At 42.6% G+C, this 22,404-nt stretch overlaps 1 protein-coding gene across 9 annotated transcripts in view; it reads left to right on the plus strand.

Annotated features, from left to right (window-relative positions):
• Positions 1 to 21,867, plus strand: part of kmt2cb (lysine (K)-specific methyltransferase 2Cb) — a 63,942-nt gene extending 42,075 nt beyond the window's left edge. For 5 of the 9 annotated variants that reach the window (XM_058637477.1, XM_058637502.1, XM_058637519.1 and 2 more), the window contains 29 exons: positions 82 to 223; positions 328 to 563; positions 733 to 806; positions 1,533 to 1,730; positions 1,959 to 3,950; positions 4,750 to 5,057; positions 5,145 to 6,712; positions 6,799 to 6,931; positions 7,501 to 7,609; positions 7,707 to 7,767; positions 7,913 to 8,145; positions 9,023 to 10,639; positions 10,883 to 11,074; positions 11,625 to 11,789; positions 11,896 to 12,025; positions 12,484 to 12,631; positions 12,790 to 12,974; positions 13,086 to 13,222; positions 13,546 to 13,831; positions 14,351 to 14,490; positions 16,076 to 16,189; positions 16,543 to 17,659; positions 17,755 to 17,891; positions 18,003 to 18,145; positions 18,943 to 19,117; positions 19,221 to 19,337; positions 19,421 to 19,494; positions 19,778 to 19,886; positions 19,981 to 21,867. In XM_058637477.1, the coding sequence (XP_058493460.1) occupies positions 82 to 223; positions 328 to 563; positions 733 to 806; positions 1,533 to 1,730; positions 1,959 to 3,950; positions 4,750 to 5,057; positions 5,145 to 6,712; positions 6,799 to 6,931; positions 7,501 to 7,609; positions 7,707 to 7,767; positions 7,913 to 8,145; positions 9,023 to 10,639; positions 10,883 to 11,074; positions 11,625 to 11,789; positions 11,896 to 12,025; positions 12,484 to 12,631; positions 12,790 to 12,974; positions 13,086 to 13,222; positions 13,546 to 13,831; positions 14,351 to 14,490; positions 16,076 to 16,189; positions 16,543 to 17,659; positions 17,755 to 17,891; positions 18,003 to 18,145; positions 18,943 to 19,117; positions 19,221 to 19,337; positions 19,421 to 19,494; positions 19,778 to 19,886; positions 19,981 to 20,073 (10,133 nt within the window). In that variant the 3' untranslated portion in view covers positions 20,074 to 21,867. The remainder of the gene's footprint in view (positions 1 to 81; positions 224 to 327; positions 564 to 732; positions 807 to 1,532; positions 1,731 to 1,958; positions 3,951 to 4,749; positions 5,058 to 5,144; positions 6,713 to 6,798; positions 6,932 to 7,500; positions 7,610 to 7,706; positions 7,768 to 7,912; positions 8,146 to 9,022; positions 10,640 to 10,882; positions 11,075 to 11,624; positions 11,790 to 11,895; positions 12,026 to 12,483; positions 12,632 to 12,789; positions 12,975 to 13,085; positions 13,223 to 13,545; positions 13,832 to 14,350; positions 14,491 to 16,075; positions 16,190 to 16,542; positions 17,660 to 17,754; positions 17,892 to 18,002; positions 18,146 to 18,942; positions 19,118 to 19,220; positions 19,338 to 19,420; positions 19,495 to 19,777; positions 19,887 to 19,980) is intronic. The other 4 variants (XM_058637487.1, XM_058637510.1, XM_058637495.1 and 1 more) reach the window with 4 other exon arrangements.
• Positions 21,868 to 22,404: the final 537 nt, after the last annotated feature.

Raw genomic sequence — 22,404 nt, forward strand, 5'->3', positions numbered from 1 at the left:
CATCATCAGACATATAACCCTTGACTGTTTTGTTTTTGAAAGATATGTGTCTAATCCACCTCTTGAAATTCATATGTGTAGGTAATCCCATGTTTCCAAGGATGCCAATGATCAATGGTATGATGGGACCAAACCAGCGCTTCCCCACAAATCCAGGAGCAGGACCCTGTATCCCAGAAAACTTCTCCCCCCTTAACCGTATGCCTTTCTCTGACAATCCAAGGTAATGTGTCTTGCACCAAAATTGTTCACAATACATTTTCCTTTTTTCCTCCAAAAATTCAAGCATTAGTGACTTCATGACTATTTTTTCATTTGTTGTTACAGGGATAGAAAGTTTAATCAGATGCCCAGAGAGGCAGTAGGTCCATGGACCTCCCCTGGCCATTGCCCTGGCCCTACACCCCCTGGATCTCTGCCCGAGGCTGAGACTGAAGCCATGTCAAATGCCCAAAGGAGCACACTCAAGTGGGAGAAGGAGGAGTCACTTGGAGAGCTAGCCACTGTTGCGCCAGTCCTGTATACCAATGTCAACTTTCCCAATCTCAAAGAGGAATATCCAGGTTGGTAGATTCTTGTAGAGTTTAAGTTAATTTCCCTAATTTTGTGTTTTATTTTTATTTCCTTTTCATCTGTATCGTCTTAGTGTACCATTGTTCATTCGCACAGTTAAAAAATGCCTGTAATGTTCTGTAAGAATGTTGGTTTGGCAACTACTCTTTCTCTCCACAGATTGGTCTACAAGAGTAAAGCAAATTGCAAAACTTTGGAGGAAAGCTAGTTCACAAGATAGGGCCCCATATGTGGTAAGATTCTTTTTTTTCAACTCGTTTAAAACCTAAACTCTTTGGTCCATGCATCAAATTATGACTGCTATTTGCATTGACATTAGTATGTAGATCCCTGCATCACATCTGGCTTCTTGTCTTTTGTCAATGCAATTTAAAATCCAGCCATTCACAGATAAACTGATTAAAATTGGAATCTCCTTTCAGTGTTAAAACTGTATGGTGTTAGAAATTAACTTTACCTTGCTGAAGCAGCTTTACAGATGTAGACTTGCTCAAAGGTCACATGGTGGCAGTTCTCTTTCATAGCTTTTTCTTTTGCTATCCTGCTGTATTTATCCAAGATAAATGCTGATTGACGCTCAATCCATGCATGTTGAGAGGTTGTAAAATGTTTTCGTGATTGAGTGTAAATCCCACTACGTGGTAGTTGGACTCAGGAGAGGGACAGTAGATGTCATCACCTGATGTTGTTTCCTGCCAGTACTGAAGTAACCTTTTATCTTATTATCTGATTACAGTAATGAAATATTGAAGCAAATGCTGTGAGAGAGGATTTGATGTTACACTCTTTACGCAACAACGTATGCTGTAGTATGTTATGTTATATTAAGTGAAATTACCCCAGCACAACAATTTCTTATTTCTGCAATATTGTTTTTTTTGTTTTTTTTTACAATATTGCAATAAGTATTTTCGTCTGATTTGTTTTGTTTTTGCAATTGTGATTGATTTGCTGTTTAGCAAAAGGCAAGAGATAACCGAGCAGCCCTGCGCATCAACAAAGTCCAGATGTCGAATGAGACGGTGAAGAGGCATCATCCACAGCAACAGCCCCCTGAGGTGTTTGATCCCAACATACCACTAGACACAGAACTGCTGTTTAAAGACCCTTTGAAAACAAAAGAGTCAGAGCATGAACAAGAGTGGAAGTTTAGACAGGTAAGAGTGTATGCAATGAAGTCAGGGAATGCAGCGGCAGGTCCACATTATTTTAAGACAGCTAAGAAGTGGTGTTTTAGTAAAGCTCCCTAAACATCTTCACTATCCTCCACATTAACCCTGATGACATTGGTGGTTAGTAGGTCCAGTTCATTTTTGGCATGAGACTGATATTTGCTGTGTTCCTTCTGATGTCTAATTCCTCTTTCCGATGTGCCCCTCTAACAGCAAATGAGGCAGAAAAGCAAACAGCAAGCCAAAATTGAAGCCACTCAGAAATTGGAGCAAGTTAAGAATGAGCAACTCCAGCAACAACAGCAGCAGCAACAACAGTGCAACAGCCAGTCAGAGGGAGATGGCAACATCAGTGGAAACCAGAGCCCAGCCTCCCAGCCCAGCAATGGCAGCATGTCCCCCATGCAGCAGCTCAACTCTAAAGAAGCCTTTGCCAGGCCACAGCTACCAGGAACGCCTACCTCAGGCCTTCAAGAGGATGTGTTCTTAAGACCCCCTCCTCCCCCTCCATCTGGCCCTTCTTCCCAACCTCAGTCCCCACAGGTATTCTCACCCGGTTCCTCCGGTTCCAGACCTTCATCTCCATGGGACCCATATGCCAAGATGGTTGGAACCCCAAGACCTCCGACTCTTGGGCCAAATGCATGTCGTAGGATTGCAGTGGAATCTGGCAAATCCCCCACTTCCTTGATGGAGCAGCAGGACAGAGGTCGACCATCTCCTGCTCATGAATCCTTTGGCTCACCAACATCCATGAGCAGTGATCCTTATGCCAAACCTCCTGACACCCCAAGGCCATGTGGAGAAATTGACCCTTTTTTGAAGCCCATGGGTCCACCCAGAGCCAGTCAGGCTGCTCAGGGACGACCCCCAATGGGTTCTCCAGGTAGAGACTCCTACTCAAGGCCCATGATAAGAAATGAGGCTTATCAACGTATGGCCCAGAACAGGATGATTTTGTCTGACCCATATTCAAGGCCTTTACTAACACCAATCCCTGGAAGTAATGAGTCTGGCTCAGTTCCTCTGTTCAAAACACCTATGCCCCCTCCTCAGACTCAGGATCCCTTCAGCCGACCAGGTCTTCATCCTTCTGACCGATATCCCCAGAATCCACAGAATGATCTCTTTGCTCAGCCTCTGCATACCCCAAGACCATCTGGGAATGACAACTTCACCAGTCCCCCTAGAATGAGCCAGCATCACCCACAGGGGCACTCATTTGTTCAACCAGGACCAATGACTCAAATGTCAAGAAATCCTTATGCTCATGCACCTTCCACTCCAAGGCCAGACCACTTTACATATGACCCCTTTGCCCAACCTTCTGGTCCCATCAAGCCAGCTACTGACCCATTTTCTCAGTCTGCAGTTAACCAGAGACAGTTTAATGAATCCAGTGCTCAATCTCGTCCGTTTTTTGAGCCCTATGCTCGACCCCCTGGCACCCCACGTCCACATGACAACTATGGTCAGCCATCAAACAACCCTAGCCCATCCTCAGACCCTTACTCACAGGCTCCTTCTACTCCACGCCCCAGTGGGATGAACCAGTTTACTCATCAGGCGCACCCTGGACAAAGGATGTCACCGTCCCACGCAGTAGACCCTTATGCTCAGCCACCAGGTACTCCACGGCCCTCAATTGGAGAGAGGTTTTCCAAGTCACCAGGCAGCCAGAGAGGAGCAATAGAGCCATTTACTAGCACACCCGGGACATCAAGGCCAGGAAATAGTGACATGTATTCTCAACCTGGGACCCCTAGACCAATGCTTAATGACCCCTATGCCCAGCCTCCGGGGACCCCACGTCCTGGTCCTGATGGACTCAGCAGACAAGTGCCAAGGCCAGGGCCAATGGGAAGCCAGGATCCTTTCCAGTCACCTCAAGGAAGGCACCAAGAGCCTTTTGCTCATCCAGGCTCTCAAACCCCAAAACACTCGAGTTTGTCTGAAGATGGATTTACTCGGTCCCCCTCCAGAAGACCTGGCCAGACACCTGGCCACGACCCATTTGAACATGCCCCCATGACCCCCCATCCTCAGTCAACAGAGAAAATGGAAATGAAAGATCAGTCAGGTGTGGGCAACAATGTAACCACCCCCCAGGAGCCTGGCCAGCTGTCAAACAACCCACAAATACCTGGTGCATCCTCTGAGGCTCATTGTGTTGCTCTTGCTGAGACTGAGGAGAGACTCAGACAGGTATGTAAATATTGATGTTTAAGTCTTAAACTTTGTACATGACTATCATACATGATTAAAATTTAAACCAGTTCATATTAATAATATATTTAATGATGAGCAGTAATGTGTGTTTTTGTATTCATCTGTGTCCTACAATGACGGAAAATTAATTTGGTCTTATTTTTATTGTTTCATTCATCAGAATCTTAACTTGTATTGTTGTACAAAATCATTAACTAACAGTCAGATGATCACCCTTGTTAATGAACCCCCATTTTATGTGTAAAGCCTTGATAAGGACGTAAAAACAAAAGTTAACAATATTAGGTTTTTACACAACAACCCCTGATACAGATTCAACCCAATATCAAACATGACCATCTTGAAACGAAATGAAAATGTAAAATGAACTAGCCTTATGTGCATCATTTTTGATGGCATAATTCATTCTCTCTCTCTATACATATCTCTATATATATATATATATATATATATATATATGTATGTGTGTGTGTGTATATATATGTGTATATATATATGTGTGTGTGTATATATGTATATATGTGTATATATGATACAGTAGAATAATACAAGAATGTCTAAATGTGTCATTGCACAGCTATCCCGTATAACGTAATGCATCACAGTAATGCACACAAAATAGAAAAATAAATGTGTGTGAAAAGTTTAATGGATAGAAAAACATGGATAGTAATAGCCTATTGGTTATAGAAACTGAAAACTAAGTTTTCAGAAATGCAGGTTATGCATAAGCATTTCATGGAAAAACAATAACACTTGTTATTGTGTTTTGTAGAGACAACGAATTAGAGAACTAATCTTAAAGCAGCAGCAACAAAGGAGTGCAATTCGACAGGAGCGGGGCCCTCAGGAGCCTACTGGTGGCAATATAACCCAAGGAGCACCACGACCCTGGCCTCTGGAGGGCCAGGGGGAAATATTCAACCGACCACCTCCACCTTATCCCGGACAAGGACCTGTTAGAGGGCCAATGAGGTTTCCTGGACCTTTTCCAGGGGATCCACGCATCTCTTTCCCTAACGAGGGACAAATGCCTCGGGGCCCACATCTTGGGGATCCTAATTTGAGACATCAGGGACCAAGGTTTGTGTTATTTAACTTTATGTTTTAAACATTCTGTAATTGATAACTCAACAATTAAGTTCATCTTTTATTTCTATCCTACTTTAGGTTTGCATTTCCTCCTGGAGTCATCGGACCACATGGGCCGCAAGAGTTTTTCCCTCGGGGCCAACATCCAATGCAGGATGTTCCTCCACAAATGAGACGCTCCATGTCTGCAGAAATGGCAAAGAGCATGGGAGGCAACCCCATTGGAATACCCCAGCACTTCCCACCACGTGGTATGCCGGTGCAGCAGCACAACATAATGGGCCAGCCTTTCATCGAGCTACGACACAGAGCTGCAGAAAACAGGCCACGCATGCCATTTCCACCAGGTCCCATGCAAGGAAGCAGCAGTGATTCCAACTTGCAAGTTCAACGGCCAGCAGGTTTTCCAGGAGCACCGGATTCAAGGTTTCCCTTAAATCAGGGGTCCAGGATGGTAGACCACATGTCCAGCCAGACTGGCCATGTTCAGCTGTCTGCCAGCATGGACAATCTTCATCAGCAAACTCAAATGTCAGCTAACACACTCAAACAGTCTCCTCTGATGAGATCCATGAGCCAGCCTGCATCAAATGAGACCCAGAACATGATGGCATCAATGACTCTGACTGCACCCCCTGCTGGTCATACTGAGTCTGTCTCAGTGCCCAGCAGTGATGCTGTGGAGGAGAAATTGGATGCAGAGGAATCTGCAGTCAAAGATCTTGAGGATGTAGAGGTGAAGGATTTAGTGGATGCTGACTTGGAAAACCTAAATTTGGATCCTGAAGATAGTAAAGACCTAGACTTGGAGACCAATGACCTACACCTTGATGACTTCCTAACATCTGGGAAATTTGACATCATTGCATATACAGATCCTGACTTGGATGACATAAAGAAAGACATGTTTAACGAGGAATTGGATCTCAGTGATCCGATGGATGATAATGCTGACACTACTACGGACATTAACAAAACTGAAACTGAAGCTTCATCCAGTTCAGCATCAGCACTTGAAAAATCAGAGGCCTCAAGTGAGCAGTCTTTATGTGATGTTAAGCTGGAAGCCATTGGCAATCAGGACTCTACTGCTTTAACACCTGGTAAAGAAATTAAAACCGAGGTCAAAGACTGTCAAAAACAACCCGAGGTGGTAGGTGGAAACACCTTAACAACCAACCAGCAAGGATTGTTCTCTGACTCCACCCCAGTCCTTTCTAGTTTACTCATTAAGCAGCAGCCTGAGGAGCAGTCATTAAATCAAATTGTTGAATCTGTCAGTCATGGAGGTAACCTAATGCCCCAGCAGAACCAAGTCACTGACACTCAGCATACCTCAGGACTTTCAATGAGTCAAACAATATCTGACAACGCTGCAGGAGAATCCTCTATGACTGGCTTTGGAGCAGACCACCAGGCGGGGATAACCCTTGGAGTGGACCCGAACAATCTGAGTCAGGCCCAGCAAGCCGCATTGAACCAGGCATTGGGTCAGCATGGCCAGCTACATCGTCCTCTACTGCTGGAGGAGCAGCCACTCCTATTGCAAGACCTTCTAGACCAGGAGAGGCAGGAGCAACAGCAGCAAAGGCAGATGCAAGCCATGATACGACAGCGTTCCAGTGACTCCTTCTTCCCCAACATAGGTAAATTATTTTGGCCAGAATTTCTAGTTCTCATCATGTAGGTTTATGTTTTCAAGATGATCACTGTTTTTGTGATTATTTCTTAGAGTGCACTGATTTATTTGTAGACTTTGATGCCATCACCGACCCCATCATGAAAGCGAAAATGGTTGCCCTGAAAGGAATCAACAAAGTCATGGTTCAGAACAACATGGGAATGCCTCCGGTAGTCATGAACAGGTAAAAAACAAAACTTTACTTACTTATTACTTTACTGATTGAAAGCAATAACAGCAGTGGTCAAATTACACAGGGACCTTTTAGCCCTACTGTCAGATGGCACCGCGACTAAACATGTCATATGCACGCGCACATGGAAGTGCAGAGTACTGAAAAAAAAAGATAGGTGAGTGCAGCGCTGCCATGCATGGGTGGCAACAGCATAAATATTATTAGGTTTATTAGTGGAGACATTGACAAATGTTCGGAAATTGGTATGTTATGAGAAAATAAACACACATTTATATATTTTAGTAATAGGTTATTTATTTCAGGAACCTTATTGTACAGAAAACACAGAAATGGACAATGTTTCAGTGCTCCCCTCAATGGTTCAAAGTAGGCTTTCAGGGGAGCTTGTTGTCCTATCCAGGGTAGCTGAGCTCCCCTTCTCTCCCTAGTAATTTAAACCACGAATAATGGCACCAGCGTAATCATTTGTACACTTGTGTACATAACATTGTGCAACAGTTTGATGGACTGATTGAGTTATTACAATGGTGCATGGCTGTGATATTGCTGCATTATAGGTTTCCTCCTGGTCCTGTTCCTGGTCCTGGTCCTGGTCCTGGTCCTGTTCCTGTTCCTGTTCCACCTTGTCCTGAAAGTACACCACTTCCTCCTAAAGTTGTTGGACAGGTAACACAATCATTATTTTTCTTCAGTGTTGTATCAAAACTATCATAATTATAAAATAAAAGTTGCACATATATGACAATGTCAAACTGGTTTTCAGGATGGGAAATTGACACAAGTTGTGAGACCAAATCCTCCTAACTTTGGACCAGGATTTGTCAGTAAGTTCTGGAAAAAAATAAAACATTTTATGCATTTTCAACTTTTTGGGTTTGAAGGTTTGTCAAGACAGAAAAGGGGAAGTTAAGATGTTTGTTTTCATATGCCCTTCAGATTGTTAATGAAGGAGTCCTTTTCTTCTTTCAGACAATGCTCAGAGGGCTCAGTATGAGGAGTGGCTCCAGGAGACTCAGCAACTACTTCAAATGCAGCAGAAGTTTCTGGAAGAGAAGATTGGAGCTCATAGAAAGTCTAAGAAAGCTCTGTCTGCCAAGCAGAGAACAGCAAAGAAGGCAGGGAGAGAGTTCCCCGAGGAGGATGCTGAGCAGCTCAAACATGTCACAGAGCAGCAGGGTGTAGTGCAGAAACAACTGGAGCAGGTAAATGCTTGGCCTGTCAGGCTCCACCACTGAATTACATCCCAACCCTACATATTCCACACTAAGGCCACCCAAGGAATTATCCCTTTTCCTCCTGTGAGTTTAATCTTAGGGAGTGGGTCAAATATGGTACCTTGCCAGATGTAACTAACCAGATTCCACTTTAAACAGTATAGTTTTCAGTTATTTGAAAAAAGAAAAAAAGAAAAAAGTTAACCAAATTATTTGAATTTAACAAATTATATAATTTTCAAGCAGCAAGTAGCATTTAAACATCACACCAGCATTAGTATACTAATAACAGAAAAAGGTTCTGATCATGCTCGGTGGGGCAAATGTCTAGAATATGGTTTATGCATTCCACCCGTTAAGTTGGGTATTTCTTTTGGTTCCTTGCTGTAGGGTTGCTGTCAGCTGAGTGAGTGGTTGTTGAGTTGCTAAACGCACCCACTTTCTCTTTCTCGGGGTTAGTTAGCTTTGGTCAGTGTTCATTTGCAAATGCTTTATGAGGGATGATTAGATCACCCTTCTACTATTGGTAATGTAGTAAGAAGGTGTGCATCAAGCTATTTTTTTCTCAATCAGACTTGAATTTTTTTTTAATCTAAATTCAGATTTTAAAGTCTCCACAGAACCTGTCGAGCTCAAGCTGCTTTTATTCAATAGAAGAGAAGGGCTATTAAACAAAAACTTCGACATGATCCCATTTCACAGCAGTGGCTTTTTAAAGTTGAATTATTCAGCTGCAGATTTATCTTTGAGTAAACCTGCCGCCTATAACTTTGTTTTGTAAAGATGATGAAACACTATTCAAGCAATGCATAATTTCCAAAGCTCAGTCAAATTTTATATGAACCTCCTTTTTCCCCCTATCCAGATCCGCAAGCAGCAGAAGGAGCATGCTGAACTTATAGAGGAGTACAGAGTGAAACAACAGCAGAACAGTATGACACCTATCATGCCTGGGATGCACCCGATGCCAGGTCCTGCAGGCATGGGCCCCAGTGGACCAACAATAGTCCAGCCTCCCATGAACCCTATGATGCAGGTGCCACTTCATCCTGGCCAAACAAATATACCTCCACGTATGCCCAACCCACCACCTGGCTGGCATCCAGGTGCTCCCATGCCCATGGGTGGACCAGGCATGCCACCGATAATGCCCCCCCAGGTACCTGTGGGAAATCCAGGTCAACACCATCAGATGCCAATGGGTAACATGCCCCAGCACCCACAAATGGCTGTGGAGCCCCAGGCAGCATCAGTTCCACCAGGTGGGGTAAAACCCATGCAAGGAGGTGGTGTGAAGTTTGATGACAACAACCCATTCAGTGAAGGCTTTCAGGAGCGGGAGAGGAGGGAGAGGCTTCGTGAGCAGCAGGAGAGACAACGGGTGCAGCTCATGCAGGAAGTTGAACGACAGAGAGCCCTGAAACACCGAATGGAAATGGAGCAGCAAGGGATGATGGGGCCAGACGTGAACATGGCACCTCTCACTCAGATGCCATTTTATAATGCAGAGCTTCCTCAAGACTTCATGCAGCCTCAGAGGCCTCCTCTACAACAGCCCCTGGGACATGTGTTTCCCCAGCAGCAGGGCATGCAGCCAGGAATGGGTTCACCACCTGGAGCGTTTATGCAAGGTGACAGGAGAGCTTTGATGGGCAATGGGATGATGCCCCCAGATATTGGGCCTGGTTTTGGCCCTGATAATCTTCCCCTGCAAGCACCTAACTTTCCTCAAGGTCAGCCAAGGCCCCGACAGTTCAGTGGCCCAGGAATGATGCCAGGCGAGACTCTGACATTTGACACCTCTACACCTCTACCATCTAACTTTCCAGGTTCAGGTCAGTCTCTTATCCAGCTGTACTCCAACATCATCCCAGATGAGAAAGGGAAAAAGAAGAGGAGTCGCAAAAAGAAGAAAGATGATGATGCAGACTCAGTCAAAACACCTTCAACTCCACACTCGGACCTAACAGCCCCCCTCACACCATGCGTCTCCGACACGTCCTCAACTCCAACCAGAAACACCCATCTCTTTGGAGACCAGGACTTGTCAAGGTCCCCATTACTAGGATCTTCCACCCCCAGTCACTCAGAACTGGAAAGACAGCTTTCTGGTGGAGGACAGTCTGGACAATCTGGTCTCTCATCAGACACAGCAAAGGCGCAGGCACAGGAGCATGACCGCATCCTCAACAACATAAAGCTGGAGCAGATTGATGCCAGTGAATGTCACGGGCCCATAGGCTCAGAAATGAGCTACGTGAAGGAGGAGGGTAGTAAAGGGAGCACGTCTCCATTCCTTGCTGGGCAAAGTCCAAGCAAGGGTGAAGCTGGTAATGAACTACTAAAACACCTTCTGAAGAACAAGACTACACCCCCTTCTGGATTACCCCAGCAGAGGTTAGAGGAGAGCCTACGCTCGGAGGAGGAGGAGCCTGTAGACTGCAAATCCCTGCTTCGGCAAAGCTCTATGGACAGCAATGGGGTCAGTCATTGTGTTGTTATTGCAGTTGTAGAATGATGAGGGGGACGATCAACATGGGGAGTCATAGGCGGACTGTGATTCAGATATGGGGGCACATGGTTACATAGTTAGATCATTGTTGTCAACTAGAAGTCATTGTAATGTTATTGTGTGTAATCATCTATCTTGGCTTTAATGCTTCTTGAGTCATTAGGATTTTGTTTGCCTTTTTATGTATCAGCATCTTTTTTCTCTGGTCTTCAGGCTTACTCTGATGGCACCCTTGACTTTCCTGGGCCTCTGCTCCCTGAACAGGAGAAAAAGAAGGGGAGGAACAAGAGGGCACCTAAAGGAGGAGAGAAACCTGCGTCTCGCTACAAGAAGAGGAAGAAGGAAGGGGATGAGAGGCAGTTGATGCACTCTGGCAATGACGCTGTAATGACCCAAATCAAACAGGTAAGATTCTTTATTTCTGAATTCATGGCATCAATTACTGCCAGAGTAGAGAACAGATTCTAATTTCAAATACCAACACATTGCTGACATTAGACATTCGGTGGATGGCAATTGAACATTCAAGTATTAGAAGTTCTATTTATTTGTCAAGGTTTGTGATTATATCCCTCGTTGATTGATTCTTATTGACTGAAACTTTCTAAACTTGCTTGTGTGTATAGTTTAATATCAACTCATCGCATTTCACCCACAATATTAAAAATTGTCTTTGGCACCCCTAACAACACAACATAAATTACAAATCATACAAACATCAATTTAAAAATAAAGGCAGTAAAAACTTTTTGTGGATCGTGGGAGTCTTGAACAACTTCCTGAAGGTAGCAGTGCAAATTCAGTGCAGTGGATGAGTCATATGACTCTTTATATTCTATTGTGTTATTCTATCACATTATTTTTTTTGGAATTTTTTGGTGCAACATCCATTGTACTAACACATAGTTCTCATTTTACTCCTCTCTTCCCACGTTGTGTTTCTCTCCTGGTATAGCAGCTCTCCCTGCTGCCCCTCATGGAGCCCTTAATTGGGGTCAACTTTGCTCACTTTGCTCCCTACGGTAGCGGTCAGCTCAATGGAGAGAATCTCTTATCTGGTACTTTTGGCAGTGCATCACTAGATGGAGTCTCCGATTATTACTCCCAGCTGGCCTACAAGGTACTTGCATACTTATTGTACCGTGTTTACGCTGGACAAACTGTGTGATGTGAGTCAAATGTGTTTGCAGAGTGTGCTGATGTTGTGCTGGTGTTGATTTCCACAGCAGAGTAACCTGAGTAATCCACCAACACCACCGGCATCTCTTCCTCCCACCCCACCACCTGTAAACCGACAGAAAATGATCAATGGGTTTGCCACAACAGAAGAACTGGCAAGCAAAGCTGCTGCTATGGGTAAGAATACATGAGGGTGTACATTAGTGTCACATTTCTGGAGACTTGTAAAGAACAATCTCCAACAAAAGTTTAAGTGAAAGGGTGACAATTTCCCACCGTCTTACATTACACAACTTTTAAAAGAAATCAGGAAGCAGACGTGGTTCATTTACATCACAGTATAACTTTTTTTTAAAGGTTAAAATTGTATCAACACATAAATCATTACTGCATGTTAATGATTTGGGTTAATTTACTTTTAGTGTTTTACCCCAAGTGTGTGGCATGTTTGGATTTGATTTCTATCCATAAAGAAGTTTAAAGCCAAAATGTATTTATTTTCTTCAACGGCAAAAATCTTTCATTGTCTGAGTGTATATAAAGTGTATCGCAATATTGCAACGGTTTTGCAATTGAATTTTTAGCCATGTCACCCATAACACTCATAATAACATTTGTGCTCCTGTTTCATATAGTGTCCAAAGGTTTGGTACCAAAGCCACTACATGTCCCATTTAGGACGGAGGAAGATCTTCTCGCTAGGGCCATTGCACAGGGACCCAAAACAGTGGATGTTCCAGCCTCGCTCCCCACCCCTCCACACAACAACCAGGAGGAGCTCAGGTAACAAATTAAATAAGGGAACATTTCTTAAAGAACTAAAACATCATCTCTCATAAAATAAATTTGTCCATGTTGATTTATCCTGTAAGTTCATGTTTTGATGATCCAACGACCCGAACAAATTCCTCGTAAAACCCGATTGTCATTCTGATCAATAGTAACAGAGGTCAGGAGCCTTGCAAAGACCGAGACACACCTGACAGTTTTGTTCCATCGTCATCTCCTGAGAGTGTGGTTGGCATGGAGATCAGCCGCTATCCAGACCTTTCTCTCGTGAAGGAAGAGCCGCCATCCCCTTGTTCGTCTCCTGTCCTCCCCATGCTTCCTCCACCTGATGGCAAAGGTAAATATACATAAATCCATTGTAACTGAATACATTCCATAATTCATTTCATGTGTTTGTGTAGGCTAGTGAAAACAAAAGTCTCAACTTGTATGATTTCTTTCTGTCAAGGCTCAGTGATAAAACTGCAAGATATCAAGAGTGAGCCATCTGCAATGTTCTTCGGCTCCCCCTTTGACCATGTGTCTAATGAATCCAAACAAAGGCTGGTGTCTGTTGCGATCACACTGAGACCAGCTGCAGCTGAGGTAAGAATCCATATTCTTACTGTGATTTCACAGAATTTAGCATAGTTTAGTCCTACTTTCTGTTTCTAGTTCTCTGAGTCGGGGAAATAATTAGCAAAATACAGCCAGTTAATGAGGGACACACTTGCGAGAGTTCATATTGGAGTTCATGTATATGTTTATATTATTTACAGTCTAAATTAAGTATACTTTAATACTTGGCTGTATTGTATTTCTATTAATATGTGGTTAATCTTTATGTACATTAGCACTGGTAAATGGCTAGGCATTTAAATTTAGACCAGTCTCACAGGACTTACCCATATTTACCTCTTTTCCCTCAGAACATCACAGGTGTAGTGGCAGCCATTTCAGACCTACTGTGTGTGAAGATCCCCAGCAGTTATGAGGTCAGCAGCACCCCAGACAGGGGGCCACTCTCTATGCACAGTGGTCACAAGATGGGCCCCCATGGCATGGAGCCTCGGCCTCCTGTGCTCTTCCATGGACATGGAGACAATGGAGGGCTTCATGGGCGGCCGGGACACATGATAAGACCCGGTGGAGCGCAGGCGATGATGCAACAGCAGCAGCAGGCACATCATTTTCGCTTCCATCCCAACAGCCCAGGTGAGAGATTAAACTTTAATGAAACCGGAAAATGTCTGGTTCCACATGTATTGCAACACAGCCTTTAATTAAAATGTCATGTCTGATTTAAATCTAAAATAATGACTTTACTGTGAAAAAGGACAACAGAAATGCAATCTTTCTATTTAATCACAATCCCACAATTATTGTTCCTAAAAGTATTTACAAGTCACTGTTTTGTTTTTCATGTCAGCAGAATATTGCCGAGTTGCTGAGAGGCATTCTTGTTGATTTCAATGATTCTCTCAGCTATCCAAATATACGGATGTTTTTTGTTTAAAAGACAAACTCAGGTTTAATGAGTTTTGTCAACAGAAGAGTCATGTGGATAAGAAAGTGGGCAACTCGCCAAGAGTCCATGGCTTTTGTTTCCAAGCTATTATTAATTTGTGGGCTTTAAGTTAGGTTTCATGTCTCTGCAGGTTTACAGTCACAGATGGCCACATTATATATTTTGAAATGGTTATAATTTTGAAAATATGCTCTCTGTTGCATCAGGTGCTGCGTTACTTCGAGGACCTGACCAGAAAACCCCTGCAAGCCCTGGATGTAAACCGCAGTGGTGCTGCCACTGTAAGGTGGTGGTTCTGGGAAATGGAGTACAGAAATCCATCAAAGATATCCCTGCCCACATGAAGGTAACAAATGGAGCGGGTTTTACAACTCACCAGGGTAGCTGGTTGATATATAGTCACCTTTCTAAAAATGTGTCGAGTAAACTCAGCCTCTCCACTACTAACTAACTAACTAACAATCAGAAATGTCCACTTATTGATATGGTGCCAGAAAAATAAATGGGGTTTTATAAATTTTGTATGTATGCATTATTGTTTGCATGTGTGTGTATATAGTGGGGGCAGGCAAGATGAGTGACAACTCCATGGCCAGATCTTCACACTGGATAGTGTACTGTATTATCTACTTTCAGTCTTGTGCCACCATAGATTGTATAACAAATGAGCAAAGTCGAACTCCTGTTGTGAAGCTTTCGTATTTGTGATTCGATCATGTCAGTTTTGCAACTGGAAATTCACAGATCTGCAATACACCTGAAACCAGGCCAGCTGTTAATCACGCTAGTGTCCATCTGCTGTTCTTTATCATCAGTTTTCCCTCTAAATGGGAACGTAATTTACAAAATTGGCATCATGTTCTTTCGAACGCCTGAGACGAAGACCTTATTGAGACCATTAACTACTCAGGAAAAGTATTACTGATGTTTTAAATAAAGTGGGAATTAGGCTCATTTTCCCTTAGACTTGCATTAAATGTTTGCAACCAGCATAGTCACCCCCTGGTGGCTAACTGCTGCTTCCACCCTATTTGCTCTGCTGTTTTTATATACAACGTGAGTGCCACACATCATTATATATTTTTCCACACAGTACCACAACATATCTGCCCATATCATCTGATTATGTAAATTCAGTTTGAGAGCAGTGCATTATTAAAAACTTGTATGTAACACTTAATTCCAAAGTTCTCCAAAGCCACTGAATAGTCGTTAGCTTTAAGCAGGTTTCAAATGGCTTGACTCATGGGTATTGTTGTAATTCATCAGTCACGAAAGCAAGAGAGTTGTGTGAAGGGTTTGCACATTTATTTCCACTATTGCCGTACAACCAAGTTACATTTCTATCCATATGTATCCAAGCTTCTCGAGGATCAACAGCACATAGAAATATTCCCTTGATGTTCTGTTTGTGAATGACGATCTATAGATAGTACAGCTTCTAAAATGGACACATCAATCGAACTGCTAGATATTTTTCAGTACATATCTTCCAATTCCTTTTTTTTATCATAGTCGTCAAAGATCTCAAAGTGTCCATGGTAGCTTTTATCTAAAGAACAAAGGCCACAAAGCCACATTCCTTTCCTTGCGAGAATATTTAATCTAATCAAAGGCTTAAGGCCAACGGTTAACTACTTCAAACTGTTAATAAATTACATTGTAACAAGTGTCAAATCTTGCATCAACCACCCGGCCTAACCTTAACTAAAACTAACTTAACTCTGGCTCCTAAATAATTGATTGCCCCTGAGCAAGGCACCCAATTCCTCATTGCTCCCTGGTCACAGATGAGTGCTGCCCACTGCCCCTGTGCCCAGATTCTAATTCTAATTCTGATTGTTTCATCTCCAAGTTCACATGGGCAGGCTTTTAATTAGCAACGTGTGTCTCATTCATTATGTTAAAACCTTCACATTTTGTCTCTCTAGGAATCTGAAGGCCGTTTGAAATCTGAGGAAGACCTGGTCTTCTGTAGTCACAGCTGCTTCCTCCTGTTCTGCTCCTCACCACCACTGCAATCCAGAACAGCCTCAGAAACCAAGGTTTGAGACTACAATGAATCTGAATAACAGTTATTTTTCATTTTTAAGGGACATTCAGTAAATATTACTATTTGATGCGTTAGAGTGATGCTGGATTAGTGCAACGTATGTATACACACAAAGCACACAGGACATTTAGTATGCAACAAAGAAAGCACATCACAAGTTATATGTTTATCAAATAATAAAAATGAAGTCATCAAGTGTCAAAATAACGTTTAGAGCAGAGAAACTTTTAACAAACAGTTTGAGTTGTTTTTTAATGTGCTAAAAGAGCGTCAGCCTCTCACACGTGTGGCATATGGCCCTTTTGTGTTTTGCTGATTGTCATGGCTGTCTTCTCTTGATTTCAGCAATCGGTGTCCCTCCTCCCAGCCTCGCAGCAAACTGAGTGCCTTTCTAAAGCTCAGCACCAGTACAGTAACAACATGTCATCACTAGATGTTCATTGCCTGGCCCAGCTTCAGCCCAAGCAGTCTCCCCCTTCGACCCCTCCTATTCCCTTCCCCCCAGCAGGTGAAACACCAAAGATGGAATTAAAGTCTGATGCCATCAAAGTGACAGTAAAGTTGAAGGCCCGGCCAAGGTCCCATGATGGCTGGAACCAGGGAAAACGACAGAAAGGGCTGCGCTGGAGAAAGTGGACTGTCCAGATAGTTGTGCCTAGAGGGAATTCCCAACTCCCAGACGAGGATAAAATTGATGATCTCCTCAAGAAACTTGGGGCCTCCCTTCGCACTCCTGCCCTACTCCTGGATCACAGACGTTGTTGTTTTTGCCACCAGTTTGGTGACGGAAACACCGATGGCCCTGCTAGACTGCTTAATCTTGATCTTGATGTATGGGTTCACCTAAACTGTGCCCTATGGTCGACCGAGGTGTATGAAACCCAGGCTGGGGCCCTTATCAACGTGGAGCTTGCACTGCGCCGAGGTCAAACCGTACGCTGTGCCTACTGCCAGCAGACTGGAGCCACCAGTGGCTGCCATCGCCTCCGCTGCACCAATGTCTACCATTTCACCTGTGCTCTGCAAGCTCATTGCACCTTCTTCAAAGATAAGACCATGCTGTGTCATGCCCACCGGCCTCGTGGAACAGCAGGACAAGCGCTGGAGCATGAGCTGCGTTGCTTTGCTGTCTTTCGACGTGTCTACGTCCAAAGAGACGAATTGCGTCAGATCGCCGCTGCAGTGCGGCACCCTGAGTTGGGCTACACCTTTCGAGTCGGCAGCCTGGTGTTGCATGCAATGGGCCAACTAACGCCCCCACAGATGGCAGCTTTCCATTCCACAACAGCCATCTTTCCAATCGGCTATGAGGCTTGCCGCATTTACTGGAGCATGCGCCACGGCAACCGCCGTTGCCGTTACATCTGTTCTGTTGAAGAAAGAGAAGGATTGCCAGAGTTTACAATTAGAGTCATTGAACAAGGCTACCAAGACCTTCTGCTGACTGACAATTCTGTTAAAGGTATGTCCTTGCTGATGCCTTACAGAAATAGTTCGACTGTTGTGTTAAGAAGAATAGGTTATAACCGTCATGTGCGTTTGTTTCTCTGCAAATAGGTGTGTGGGATAAGGTTCTGGGTCCTGTAGCTGAGAAAAGAGCCGAATTGGGGACCCTGAAACTCTTTCCTGTTTACCTGAAAGGAGAGGATCTGTTTGGGCTCACAGTCCCTGCTGTTACCAAGATCACTGAATCGGTTTGTAACTGCCTTTTGTGATTATATTGATTTAACATTTGAACAAATGTAAATATTCTGTAGAGACTGCAGCATACAACTCACTTGGAATTTTCCCCATTTTTATATTAGCTCCCAGGAGTGGAGGCCTGTGACAGGTACTCGTTCCGTTACGGACGGAACCCTCTTGTGGAGGTGCCTATCATTTTCAACCCAGCTGGCAGTGCCCGTGCGCAGCCAAGGACGAGTTCTCGCTACACTTCACTGATCATAAGGTACCTTTTGGGTGAAAGCAACTGTGATGTCGGAGCAAACCATTCTCAGTTTTCCAAAGATATTATCCAGTTAGGAGTTTTATCTGAATCCAAGGGCTGGATCCTCACAAATGTGGATTCGACTGGTTGTGTCACAGCACTGCGACGTGGGCTGTCCCACTCGTTCCTCATATTATTTAAACAGGGTTTAGTTCTGAAGAATCTACATTTGTGGATTCAGTATTCAACAAACCGGTTTGTCCTACTACTTCATGTCAAAAATGATGCTGCTGTGAATAATTGATAATTGACTGTGTGGGTTGAATAGTTTACCTACATATATGATGTTGATAAACTACTATAGTGTTTTATTTTCATACAAATTCTCCCTGTTCCAAATCAGAAATTTGTGGGGAGAAAAGTTATAATCTGCAACATTTCCTTATCCAATCCAACTTTATTTATAAAGCACTTTAAAAACAACAGCTAAAACAAAGTGCTGTACATCATAGATAAATGAAACCAATAAAATATAAAAACTACTGATGACAACTGACTGGAAAAATCACTAACTGCATAAAAAAATTTAATTGATTTTAGATATTTTTTTTTATATCAGATGTGTTTAAATGGGGGTTAAACTAGCAGTCAGGATTCAGGGCAGGGGAAACTGCGATTCAGGACTTTGAACTGTAGGGGGTGACATTTAACCTCTTGGTGTACAGCCGGTTAGAATTTATTAGGAGAAGAAGGGGATTTGTGAGTTGTGTTGGTTTCACAGTGCCTGACTTCTGTCTCCTTCCCCCTTTCAATTACAGGCCACATCCACAGGCTGTATCCAGCAGCAACGCCAGGTCTAATCAGAATGTGGCCCAAGGAGAAGGTGGCGCACCCCATAGCAAGCCTCCAGTAGTCCACCCCAGGTCTTCTCAGTACCGCTGGATGAAGAGTGAGTGGAGAGCCAATGTGTATCTGGGCCGCTCCCGCATCCAGGTGAGTTTTTGGATCAACTAAAGAGTCACGTTTATAGCAACGATTGGAGTGACACTAGTATTTTTTGGTCACATGACGGGCTACATATGTGATGCATTCACAGGGCTTGGGGCTGTTTTCTGCGAGAGAGATCGAAAAACAAACCATGGTGATCGAGTACAATGGAACCATCCTCCGTAATGAGGTCGCCATCAGGAAGGAGAAGACCTACAGAACTCAGGTACCTGTTTGCGCAAAACCATTTGGAATTCCGTTTGTGTAAAGTTATTTTTGTGCGCAGTTAATTTTTTTTCTGTCTTATAGAACCGGGAAGTGTTCATGTTCCGCATCGATAGTGAACATATTGTCGATGCGACTCGAAACGGAGGGCTTGCAAGGTACAGTGAGATTCTGTATGCATTTGATAACGCTTGCATCATTATTCTTTTGATTTAATATTTTGATGGTGTGTTGTGTTCATGCTCTATTTTCGTTTTCAGTGTATTAAACGTTGAATAGTGAATTGAAATTTGACCTTAAGTTGCCATTGCAATCAAAAATCTCAGTTACATATTATCATACACATACGTCATTCAGCCAGAGTGTGAACATTTAAAATTCCGGTCTTTGAAAACTAGTTTAGTTGTTTGCATGAATTTCTTTCCCATTTTTCTCCAACAGATATATCAACCACTCTTGTGCCCCGAACTGTGTTGCTGAGGTGGTAACGTTCGAGAGGGGTTACAAAATAATCATCACCTGCAATCGCAGACTTGAAAAAGGAGAGGAGGTGAGTTTTCTGTGTTCAATCAGACGGATTGCATTGGATTTTGTATGCGCAACTGTGGCCCTGAGAACCAGTGTTTGTCTCCATGTTTCTTTAGCTGTGCTTCGACTACCAGTTTGACGCCGTGGAGGATCGGCACAAGATCGCCTGCCAGTGTGGAGCTCCCGAGTGCAGGAAGTGGATTAACTAAGAAAAAACGACAAACCTAAATGCATTCCTTGCTATAGTGTGTGGATGCTGTGGATCTCTGCTCAGAGGAATGGAGGCTTCACACTTTAGTCATTTTTATGAACCCTTGGAAGGAGATGAATGAATTTACACATTGGTTCATTAAGATCACGGAGAGACCATGTTGTGGAGGAAGGGGAAACGTTAATACAGTAGCAGGATGTGACTTGTGCCATATTGTGAGGGGCTGTGTTGTGTGAGAAGCCTCTAGTCTGACTGTGTGTGTGTGTGTGTGTGTGTGTGTGTGTGTGTGTGTGTGTGTGTGTGTGTGTGTGTGCGCGCGTGTGTGTGTTCGGTGTACATGGGGTGCGGAATCCACCAGCGAATGAGAAAGCACTGTGCAGGGTGCGGCCTTATTGCGTACTAAGGGCAGGCCCTTTTGTTACATACTGTTAATGTATACCGTATGACTAAATGTAGACATCACTGAATGAGGAATGTACAGCAACGAATACTGCGAAGGGAATATTAACTTGCACTAAAAAAAAAAGAAAATAAACAAAAACAAAACACATACACACAAAAACTTTTAAAATACTTGATTCCATGAGTCAGTTTTATCATAGGTCTCTGTCATGTGATTTGTGTGGAATTTGAGAGGTTTTGTATTTATTACTGAATGAATGAATTTTATTCTCAAAATGATGAGATTGTGTTGAAGAAGGCTAGATTGCTATTGTTTTTGAAGACTGAAGAAGACATGCTGTTACTTTTTTGTATAAATGTACATAAAGAAAACTATAGGAATAACCGACCAAATACTACCTTAACCTTCTTGATGTTTGGGTGTTTTTTTGAACTGTTTCTGTTCTGTTTGTCATTGAAATTTATTTAAGATGGACGTTATTTCAGTTTGAGAGTATATATTATGATTATTCTGTACAGAATTTGTAATATAACCACAATAATTCGCAAAGTATTTTTGTTGTATTAAAAGTAAGGTATTGTAGCGTATTGTTTTGTGACTTACACATACTTTGACCACTCAAAAAAGAAATATTTTTGTCGACTAGCACAAGTTATCAGTTACAGAATTAAAAAGGAAAAAAAAAGACTTCACGATAGTAAGAGATCATTATAATCTGATTGCTGTTAATCAGGTTTAATTTTAAAGAACTGTGAATTAGGTTTTAAAACCCAAAAAAAACAGCTTTTTAACTTTTTAACACAAATAGGAACACCAACAATGTATTTATCTGTTTCTGTTTTTACTTTACTTTTAAAACAAGGTGCAAACGTCTAATGGTGTTTTGAATTAGACGAACCGGTCTGTGTGTGACACAAAGACATGGAATCATGGGGTTGTTCTACCTTTTTGAACAGAAATGGCATTCTCCTTAATCAGAAATATTTCTTATACTGACACTTCACAAGTCACATGCTTAGAAGCGGAAGAGTTTTTGCGTGCACAATTTCAAGTTGACTGTAAAATTTTGGAGACAGTCCTAGAACTTGTAATGTATATGGCATGTATTTTTTTAACTTTCCGAAGACTCAATTGTATATATTTTCTCAATGAATGGTTGTAACAAAATTGTTTCTTGATATTTTTCTTCTCTTGTATGATATTACATCATCCTGCCAGTGTGTTTGTGCAACATTTTCTTGGTCGTGTAAAGTAGTCAGAATTTTTCTTTCTTTGTTCCTTTTGTTTTTCTTCTTTTTTTTTTGAAAATGCCTTTTGAAGTGTACAGATTATGGAGTTTGTGGAATTGAATTTAGAAACATTTACAAAAATAAACTATTTTACATGTTAGTATGTTGTATGTTTTTTTTTTGTGTTTGTTTTAAGAATTAAAGATGGTGTAAGGGACGGTAATAGGTTGGTAGCTTGTATCAAATTCTTTGGCAGTTTGATTTCCTCTATGTAGAGCTACCATTTGCATCTGCAGTCATTTGGTCTAATCTATATCATGGTAGTGCAGATGGAGAGGATTGGGAAAATAAACAAATACTCCCTTTTAAAGGAGCTGGACCCAGATTTTTGGCTTTGACAAAATGTTAACTTGAGCTTCCAAAACGAAATTGCTGCAGCTCTCAAACCGTATCTGTGACCCCTCATCGCAGATGATGAATTCATCATCTGCTCTGTGTGCTGCACCTTTGACTGAATAAAAAGGCTGCTGCTTCATAACACTGTAAAACACTGAACAGTGACTGCAGTACATACGACGTAAGTCTCTTTTTAATTTGAGGTAGAGTGAAGAATTTTGGTTAACATACCTTTAATACTGTAATATTTGCAGTTGCATCTTCTTGCTTGCAACCATGTCCCAAAATGGGTTGTTGTTTT

Source organism: Solea solea, chromosome 1 (genome assembly GCF_958295425.1).
Source record: "Solea solea chromosome 1, fSolSol10.1, whole genome shotgun sequence".
Taxonomy (NCBI): domain Eukaryota; kingdom Metazoa; phylum Chordata; class Actinopteri; order Pleuronectiformes; family Soleidae; genus Solea; species Solea solea.